The 10,479-nt window shown below is 47.8% G+C and overlaps 1 protein-coding gene across 2 annotated transcripts in view; it reads left to right on the top strand.

Annotated features, from left to right (window-relative positions):
• Positions 1-10,479, top strand: part of LOC129694818 (LHFPL tetraspan subfamily member 2 protein-like) — a 210,913-nt gene that overhangs the window by 167,372 nt on the left and 33,062 nt on the right. For both annotated transcript variants that reach the window (XM_055631588.1, XM_055631580.1), the window contains one exon: positions 4,994-5,811. In XM_055631588.1, the coding sequence (XP_055487563.1) occupies positions 5,382-5,811 (430 nt within the window). In that variant the 5' untranslated portion in view covers positions 4,994-5,381. The remainder of the gene's footprint in view (positions 1-4,993; positions 5,812-10,479) is intronic.

Below are 10,479 nucleotides of genomic sequence, written 5' to 3'. Positions count from 1 at the left end.
AAAAAAGCTGGAGAAACTCAGCGGGTGCAGCAGCATCTATGGAGTGAAGGAAATGGGCAACGTTTCGGCCCGAAACGTTGCCCATTTCCTTTGCTCCATAGATGCTGCTGCACCCGCTGAGTTTCTCCAGCTTTTTTGTGTACAGGCAAAAGGTATAGGTGTGAAAACGCACACCTCCAGATTCAGGAACAGTTTCTTCCCAGCTGTTATCAGGCAACTGAATCATCCTACCACAACCAGAGAGCGGTCCTGAATGAGTATCTACCTTATTAGAGGCCCTCGGACTATCCTTGATCGGACTTAGCTGGCTTGATCTTGCACTGAACGTTATTCCCTTATCATGTATCTATACACTGTAGATGGCTTGACTGTAATCACGGATGGTCTTTCCGCTGACTGGTTAGCACGCAACAAAAGCTTTTCACTGCATGTGACAATAAACTAAACTGAACTGATTTACTGTAAGGCTGTTGACCGAGTTTTACTGATAGTCACAAGCTAGTGGGCTGTTCTTTGTCTGCCGTCTCGGAATTGAGCATTTGAAAAATGTACTGATTGAATCTCAGTGTTAACTGGAGTACATCTCTCAGTTTAGAAACTCGTGGAAACAGGCCCTTCAGCCCACACAGACCATTGATCACCCATTCACACTAGTTCTCTGCTATCCACACCCTACACACGAGGGCCAATTAGCCGTCACGTCTGCATGTTTTTGGACTGTGGGTGGAAACGGGAGAAACTGGAGAAAACCCACACGGTCACGGGGAGAACGTGCATGCGCAACACAGATAACGCCCGCGGTCAGGATCAAACCCAGATCTCCGGCGCTGTGAGGTGGCGGCTTGACCAGTCGTACCACTGTGCTGCCCACTGTGCCACTCTAACTTTGGCCGAGGAATAGGGTGACACGGTGGCGCAACGGTAGAGTTGCTGCCTCACAGCGTTGGGCGACCAAGTGCTGTCTGTACGGTGTTTGTACGTTCTCCCTGTGACGGCGGGTTTTCTCCGCGCGCTCCAGTTTCCTGCCACACTCCAATGAAATACACGTTTGTGTCCACCTTCGAGGTTGTAGGTTAATTGGCTTCGGTAAAAATGACCCCAGTGTGTGGGATAGTAGTAATGGCCGATGATCGCGTTCTGGGTTGACCGAAGGTCCTGTTTCCGTGCTGTATCTCTAGGGGTGGTGGTGGATGCAGATACAACAGTGTAATTTAAGTGGCTTTTAGATAGGCACGTAGATATGCATGACAAAAGTCCGCGAGCATTGCCACTTTCATTTCACTGCACATCTCGTATGTGTATGTGACAAATAAACTTGACTTGACTTGACTTGATGTAAAAGTTGTTGGACGTATACGCCGAATTTCATTAGCCTTCCGAGAAAATAGTTCAGTTTAGTTTATTGCAACGTGTGTCGAGGTACAGTGAAAAGCTTTTTGTTGCGTGCTAACCAGTCAGCGGAAAGACAATACAGGATTACAATCGAGCCATTTACGGTGCACAGATACATGATAAGGGAATAACGTTTAGTGCGAGGTAAAGCCAGCAAAGTCCGATCAAAGCTAGTCCGAGGGTCACCAATGAGGAAATCCTCCTTGTGTCGGCCACTAAACGCTCTATCTCCTCACTGTACTCTGTCTCGTCATTGTTCAAACTCCAGTTGGTTTCTGTAGCGCTGTTAGCATTAATCTTATCAGGAGGCGGAGGCTGTAAATTAATATTTACTGCAACTGCTCTTGAGATTAGCTTTTCAACGGCAACAATGCGAACCAGTGTTTCCCTTCCTATTGCTTAATATTGTGGTGAGCTAAGCCCAATATCAATTGGAACAAGCGGAAACAGGCCCTTCCCCCGCCCGTGAGTCCGCACCGTCCAGCGATCACCCCGTACACTAGCACTAACACTATCCTCTGCACACTAGCGACAAGTTACCGAAGCAAATTAAACTACAAACCTGTACGTCTTTGGAGTGTCGGAGGAAACCGGAGCTGCCGGAGAAAAACCACACAGTCGTAGGGAGAAGGTGCAAACTCCGTACAGCCAAACGCCCATTGTCAGGATCGAACCCGGGTCTCTGGTGCTGTACACTAGGGACAATGTACAATTTTTACCGAAACCAAATAAACAAATTTGGGGAGAACAGAGGAGGCATTCTTTGTCGACGCCCTTTATGTGGCGTTTCTTTGCATACCTTGCAAATTTCGCTGTGACTTGTCACATGTGACAATAAAGTATTCGATCATTCATTCAAGACCTTGCTGCCCTCACCCGCTCATTCATAGGGTGGGTACAGTCGTTGGGGAAAATGACATTGCCTGTTCCTAGACCCTGTTAAAGTCCTCTGATTAGAGTCATCAGTGACATGAACCAGTGTTTTTCTTTCGCCTTGCGCACCCCACTGTTTAGTTGAGTTTATTATGACCACGTGTAGCGAGGTAGAGTGAAAAGCTTTTTGTTGCCTGCTCTCCAGTCAGTGAAAAGACTATACGTGATTACCATTTATACATGGATAGGACAGGGTTGGAGGGATATGGACCAAGCGCAGGCAGGTGGGACTAGTGTAGCTGGGACATTGTTGGCCGGTGAGGGCCTGTTTCCACACTGTATCACTCTATGGCTCTCAATGACAATCAAGCCATCCACACTGTACAGATACAGGGTAAAGGGTGCAACATTTCATGCAAGACAAATTCCAATTAAAGATAGTTGAGGTAGATGGGAGGTCAGGACCACACTCTAGCTAGTGAGAGGACAGTTCAGTTCCCTGATAACAGCTGGGAAGAAACTGCCCCTGAATCTGGAGCTGTGCATTTTCACACATCTATACCCCTTGCTTCAGATATTAATCATTCTTTTTGCCCCTTCTTTTTAAGCATTGTTTTTTTTTCAGTTTACAGAGTGCTGATAATTAAGTTATAAAGTCATTGAACCATACAGTGTGGAAACAAGCCCTTCTGTCCAACAACAACCGATATGTCCCATCTATACTAGTCCCACTTGCCTGCGTTTGGCCCATATCCGACTAACCCTGTCCGATCCATGAACTGCAGATGCTGGTTTAAATCGAAGGTAGACACAAAATGCTGGAGTAACTCAGAGGGCCAGGCAGCATCTCTGGAGAACTTGGATGGGTGACATTTCAGATCATAGTCACACAGTGTGGAAACAGGTCCTTCGGCCTAACCTGCCCACACCGACCAACATGCCCCATGTGTACTAATCCCATCTGCCTGTTTTTGGCTCATATCCATCAAACCTATTCTATGCACATACCTGTCTAAATTGCTTCTTAAACATTACGATAGTCTCCGGACGATAGTCATATCCCTTAACTCCGCTATCCCTTAAAAACTCTGTCTAACTCTCCTTGTAAACATCCAGAGAACCAGCCTCCACCGCCCTCTGAGGCAGAGAATTCCACACTCTCTGTGTGAAAAAGTGTTTCCTTATTTCCGTTCTAAATGACTTACCCCTTATTCTTAAACTGTGGCCCCTGGTCCTGGAATCCCCCAACATCGAGAACATGTTTCCTGCCTCTAACGTGTCCAAACCCTTAACAATCTTATATGTTTCAAGAAGATTCCCTCTCATCCTTCTAAACTCCAGAGTGTACAAGCCAGGCCACGCCATTCTATGAGAATATGACAGTCCCGCCATCCCGGGAATTAACCTGGTGTATAGATCATTCATGATTGAATGGCAGAGTAGACTTGATGTGCCAAATGGCCTAATTCTGCAGCTATATCTTATGAAGGTATAAATGTGTGCTCGCTGGGGAGGGTGGGCAAGAGAGGGAAGGGTATTTATTACTGCAAATTGGGGAATTCAATAGGTTGTAGGTGGCCCATTGAGGTAAACTTACCCGTATTTTGTCTTCCTTTTTGAGCATGAATGGGGAGAAATGGATAGACTTGGTTTATACTCTCTAGAATTTAGAAGATTGAGAGGGGATCTTATAGAAACTTACAAAATTCTTAAGGGGTTGGACAGGCTAGATGCAGGAAGATTGTTCCCGATGTTGGGGAAGTCCAAGACAAGGGGTCACAGCTTAAGGATAAGGGGGGAAATCCTTTAAAACCGAGATGAGAAGAACTTTTTTCACACAGAGAGTGGTGAATCTCTGGAACTCTCTGCCACAGAGGGTAGTTGAGGCCAGTTCATTGGCTATATTTAAGAGGGAGTTAGATGTGGCCCTTGTGGCTAAGGGGATCAGGGGGTATGGAGAGAAGGCAGGTATGGGATACTGAGTTGGATGATCAGCCATGATCATATTGAATGGCGGTGCAGGCTCGAAGGGCCGAATGGCCTACTCCTGCACCTAATTTCTATGTTCTATGTTTCTATGTTTCTAAACCAGCAGAGATTTTTCTTTTTATTAACTTCACCCATATCCACTGAATCTGATGACGGAAAAGGCAGCTGAGCCTGAGTCATAGAGTGATACAGCGTGGAAATAGGTGCTTCAGCCCAACTTGCCCACGCCGACCAACATGTCCCAGCGACACCAGTCCCACCTGCCTGCACTTGGTCCATACCCCTCCAAACACGTCCTATTCATCTACTTGTCTAAGTGTGTTTTTATGAATGTTGTGATAGTAACTACCTGCTCCGGCAGCTCGTTCTGTACACATGGGCACCGATCCAGTGCCGGCAGCTCGTGCTCATTCATTCATTGCCTGATTAGGTGGAACAATTTTCCACAAAGAAAACGCTGCAGTTCTGGGAATAGTAAGAGGAAACCTGTTTATTGCATCGAGTTCCCAAATTGCAGCAATCGGTGAAAGAGCAGGGAGCCGCGGTTGCCCAGGCAACAAAGAAGCACAGGACACATTGGAGTGTTGGAAGTTCCGAGCCGGCTCTTTGCTTGCCAACCTCTGGCCCCGACGTTTATGAGTATTGCTTCATGAGGTGACGTGTAAGTCGGATCACTTTCCCCTCTCGCGGGCGGGGTTGCTGCTAATCTGACGCTTGTTCTCTCTCCCCCTCCTCCTAGGTGTGTGTTTTACGACGGGCAATGAACCTTGAAATGTCCCCTCGTGTGATGTGACGTTACGGGCTGGCCTGCACGCCGATAAAGAGGCGCAGAAACGTACCGACATAAAGCAGTCGGCGGACAAGAACCAGGAAGAGTAACCTGGACAACCAGCAACTCCTAAGATGACCCAGTTGGTCAATGAGCAGATCTGAAGAATTTTGTGGCATTTATTTGGTTTCTCTTTGTTGGAGGAGGGATTTGCCGTGCAGTGTGGAGAGTATTGAGGGACGTTTAACTCCACGTTAGCTGACACGTACTTGCTGGGAGATTTTCCTGGGGTCAGGCAACTCGGGAAAGGGCGTGCCCCCCCCCCCCCCCTTCCTCCTCCCCCGCCTGGGATTGAACCATGTGCCATGTGATTGTGACCTGCCGCTCCATGCTGTGGACACTGCTGAGCATCGTGGTGGCCTTCGCCGAACTCATCGCCTTCATGAGCGCCGACTGGCTGGTGGGCAGGCCCCGGGCGAACGGCACCCCTCCGCCGGCCAACCGCTCCGGCGCGCTGACCGACCCCTACCGCCCGACCCTGGGCATCTACAGCCGCTGCCTCAAGCTGCAGCACCTGGTCAACGTGAAGCGCGGCAGCCTGTGCGGCCCCTACGCCGAGAGCTTCGGCGAGATCGCCAGCGGATTCTGGCAGGCCACCGCCATCTTCCTGGTGACGGGGATCCTCATCCTCTGCGCCGTGGCGTTCGTGTCCGTCTTCACCATGTGCGTGCAGAGTTTCCTGAAGAAGAGCATTTTTAACATTTGTGGGTTACTACAGGGAATTGCAGGTAAGTGCGGGAAAGGCCACGCGTGCTGCTCAACGCCGAAGATAGGACGGCACGGTGGCGCAACGGTAGAGTTGCTGCCTCTCAGCGCCGGAGACCCGCGGTCAATCCTGACTACGGTGCCTGGGTGCTGTCTGTACGGAGTTTGTACGTTCTCCCCATGACCCGTGTGGGTCTTCCCCAGAAGCTCTGCACTTTCCTCCCGCACACCAAAGACGTGCAGGTTTGTAGGTTAACTGGCTTGGCATCATTGTAAATTGTCTCTAGTGTGTGCAGGATAGTGTTAATATGCGGGGATCGCTGGTCGGCACGGACCCTGTGGGCCGAAAGGCCTGTTTCCCTAAAATCTCTAAACTGACAAAAATTGCTGGAGTAACACAGCAGAGCGGGCCGTATCTGGGAGAAAGGGAATAGGTGACGTTCCGGTCAAGACCCTTCTTCAGACTGAGAGTTGTTGAGAATTGGAGGTGATAACGAAGGAATCCAGGGATGTGGATTGTAGAACTGACAGGACGACTAGGGTGGGCTGAGGGGCGGAGGGAGAGAGAATATAGGGGTGACTTGAAATTAACCATATAACCATATAATATAACCATATAACAATTACAGCACGGAAACAGGCCATCTCGACCCTTCTAGTCCGTGCCGAACACATAATCTCCCCTAGTCCCATATACCTGCGCTCAGACCATAACCCTCCATTCCCTTCCCATCCATATAACTATCCAATTTATTTTTAAATTATAAAAACGAACCTGCCTCCACCACCTTCACTGGAAGCTCATTCCACACAGCTACCACTCTCTGAGAAAATACCTTCCCCCTCATGTTACCCCTAAACTTCAGTCCCTTAATTCTCATGTCATGTTCCCTTGTTTGAATCTTCCCTACTCTCAGTGGGAAACGATTTTCCACGTCAACTATGTCTATCCGTCTCATCATTTTAAAACCTCTATCAAATCCCCCCTTAACCTTCTGCGCTCCAAAGAATAAAGCCCTAACTTGTTCAACCTTTCTCTGTAACTTAGTTGCTGAAACCCAGGCAACATTCTAGTAAATCTCCTCTGTATCCTCTCTATTTTGTTGACATCCTTCCTATAATTAGGCGACCAAAATTGTACACCATGCTCCAGAATTGGCCTCACCAATGCCTTGTACAATTTTAACATTACATCCCAACTTCTATACTCAATGCTCTGATTTATAAAGGCCAGCACACCAAAAGCTTTCTTTACCACCTTATCTACATGAGATTCCACTTTCAGGGAACTGTGCACAGTTATTCCCAGATCCCTCTGTTCACCTACATTCTTCAATTCCCTACCATTTACCATGTAATTAGAGAAATCAATGTTCATATCATTGGGTTGTAAGCAAAATATGAGGTGCTGTTCCTCCAATTTGCACTGGGCCTCACTCTAATAGTGGAGGAGGCCCAGGACAGAAAGGTCAACGTGGAAGATGGCGTAGGCCAACGCCTTTTCCTACCTAGAGTTCCCCCTCCATTACTTTCAGTCTGAGGAAGGGTGTCGAGCCGAAACATCACCCATTCCTTTTCTCCAGAGATGCTGCCTGACCCGCTGAGTTACTCCAGCATTTTGTGTCTATCTGCGGGTACGTTTAACTCCAAAGGGATTGGTCACTAAACCATCACAGACATCTTAGGAATTTTAAGAAGGAACTGCAGATGCTGGAAAATCGAAGGTACACAAAAAAGCTGGAGAAACTCAGCGGGTGCAGCAGCATCTGTGGAGCGAAGGAAATAGGCAACGTTTCGGGCCCGAAACGTTGCCTATTTCCTTCGCTCCATAGATGCTGTTGCACCCGCTGAGTTCCTCCAGCTTTTTTGTGTATCTTAGGAATTTTAGTTTATTTTAGAGATACAGCTCGGAAACAGACCACCAAATGTGCGTGGACCAGCGATCCCTGCACACTAACGCTATTCTCCACACACTAGGGAGACTTTACATTTATACCAAGCCAATTAGCCTACAAACTTGAACGCCTTTGGAGTGTGGGAGGAAAACAAAGATCTCGGAGGAAACCCACGCAGGTCACGGGGAGAACGTACAAACTCAGTACAGACGGCGCCTGTAGTCAGGATCGAACCCGGGTCTCTGGCGCTGTTAGGCAGCGACTCTACCGCTGCACCACCGTACCACCCTAAATTCTTTGTTTTTCAGGAAGGTTACACTTGGAAATCTATCTTTAAATTCCATCTTGATACTAACTGTTGTCACTAACGTATATAGCATGGTTTCAGCCGGGGGAATGTGTGTAATCCAATGAGTGACGCCCAGACTTCTTGTATCCAGGACTTATTTTGGGATTATTTGTAGGCATTGCTGAAATTTGCACTGAATATTACTACACAGATGATCAGGATTTAGACTTTTGCGATACAGCCTGTAAACAGACCCTTCGGCCCAGCCGAATCCGCGCCCAGCATGATCGCTCCACACTAGCACTAATCCTACACACAGGGGGACCTTTTACAATTTCACCGAAGCCAATTGACTTACAAACCTGTGCATCTTTCGAATGTGGGAGGAAACCGGAGCACCCGGAGGAAACCCACGCAGGTCACGGGGGGAGATCGTACAATCTCCGTACACACAGCACCAGTGGTCGGGATGGAACCCGGGTCTCTGGCGCTGTAAGGCAGCGACTCGACCGCTGCCCCCTGAACACATGCTATTTTGTCCAAGGGCTGCACTCCACCTGACCTCTCGTACAATGCGCATTGTTCACAGTTCCTTCCTCGAAAGATAAAACAACCTTAAAATACAATGTCTCAAATGTATTTCCAGCATGTTGTGCGCTCTGCACTGCGGCTCAACAGAGAGAATGAGAGACGGCAGTGCCTGGTGCTGTTTTGTTTCCTTCACCGCGACAAGGAAGCGAGCTAAGCCTTAGTTTAGTTAAGTTTAGTTCATTGTCACGTGTACCGAGGCTCAGTGGAAAGCTTCGGTTGCGTGCTAACCAGTCAACGGAAAGACAATACATGATTACAATTGTTCTTCCACAGTGTACAGACACTTGATCAAGGGAATAATGTGAATAACGTTTAGCGCAAGATACACCCAGTGAACTTAACAACTATGATGCAGATTTGATCATAAGCGGTAGGAGCAGAATTCGGCCATTCGGCCCATCAAGTCTACTCCGCCGTCCAATCATGGCTGATCTATCTCTCCCTCCTAACCCCATTCTCCCGCCTTCTCCTCATAACCTCTGACACCCGTGCTAATCAAGAATCTATCTGAAGATCATAATTGGTTTGATTTAATTTGTTGATACTTTAAATTTTTGGTGAGTCTCGCTGTACTTAAATTCCATGCACATGTTCGGAGAGCGTGCAGAAGTGGTTTGGCCGATAGCCGCCAGGATTAGGGAGTATCAGATACTATCAGAGGCTGAGAAGTGTGGACAGGGTAGACAGTCAGAACCTCTTCCCAGGGTGGAAATGTGAAATAGCTTTGTGAGAGGGACACCGTTTGGTGATAGGTGCCTGGAACCAGCTGCCATGGTTGGTGGTGGAGGCAGATATGATAGTGGCATTCAAGGCCTTTAATTAGGTGTGGAATGAATCATGTGCAGGGACATGAGATTAGTTTATGTTGGAGTTAAGTTCTGTGCAAACATTGTGGGCTGACCGACGTGTTTGCGTGGTGAATTGTTTAATGTTAGTTTAGTTTAGACACACAACATGGAAACAGGCCCTTCGGCCCACCGTGTCCATGCCGACCAACGATCACCCGCACACTAGTTCCACGTTGTCGCAGTTTCTCATCCCGCACACTAGGGGCAATTGTTTTTTTGGGTTTTTTGAGTAGTTTTTTGAGAAGCAATGTGCATACATAATAATCATGGTACATAACATCTTTTTATTTTTTTTGATAGAAAAGAAAGAATGAAAAAAGAGAAGCTTGAGGATCTAGTGATGGGAGGGCGCTAAATCATTTGACGGTCTCTGTATATTTAGACTGCGTCCTGACAATGTAAATTGAATCTGCCCCTGAAAATGAATCATCCTTAACAAAAGAAAGGGCAATTGAAGAAAATGTTTTTTTGATAGAGTTTTACACAGAAGCAAAAGGCATATGTAATTACGAGAGCATCCTTACCAACTTTTCACTTTTTATGATAGAATGGAAAGCTCTGAAAAAAGACCGGAAGGCATAGTGCAGGGTAGGGCGCAAAATTGCCCAACGTTATCACCGATATTTAGACTGCTCCCTCCATTGAAGTCTGTCCAAAGCAAGCGCTGTCTGCGGAGGGCGCTCAGCATCGCCAAGGACTGCTCTCACCCCAACCATGGACTGTTTACCCTCCTACCATCCGGGAGGTGCTACAGGTCTCTCCGTTGCCGAACCAGCAGGTCGAGGAACAGCTTCTTTCCGGCGGCTGTCACTCTACTCAACAACGTACCTAAACGGTGACTGCCAATCACCACCACCACCCCATTACCCCCCCCCCCCCCGGACAAAGGCGACCATTATTGAAGAATTGTTATGTCACTCTTCCAGCTAGATTCTAAATGCATGGGGTTGTCTCTGTACGTACACTGACAATGACAATGGCAAAATTGGCTCTGTGTTCGGATGTGCCTAATAGGTAACCGGTTCGAATCCCCCTCACCTAGTGCAAACTGTCGTTGTTTCCAGGGTT

Source organism: Leucoraja erinacea, chromosome 3 (assembly GCF_028641065.1).
Source record: "Leucoraja erinacea ecotype New England chromosome 3, Leri_hhj_1, whole genome shotgun sequence".
Classification (NCBI taxonomy): domain Eukaryota; kingdom Metazoa; phylum Chordata; class Chondrichthyes; order Rajiformes; family Rajidae; genus Leucoraja; species Leucoraja erinaceus.
This window is presented reverse-complemented; position numbering and strand designations above follow the sequence as displayed.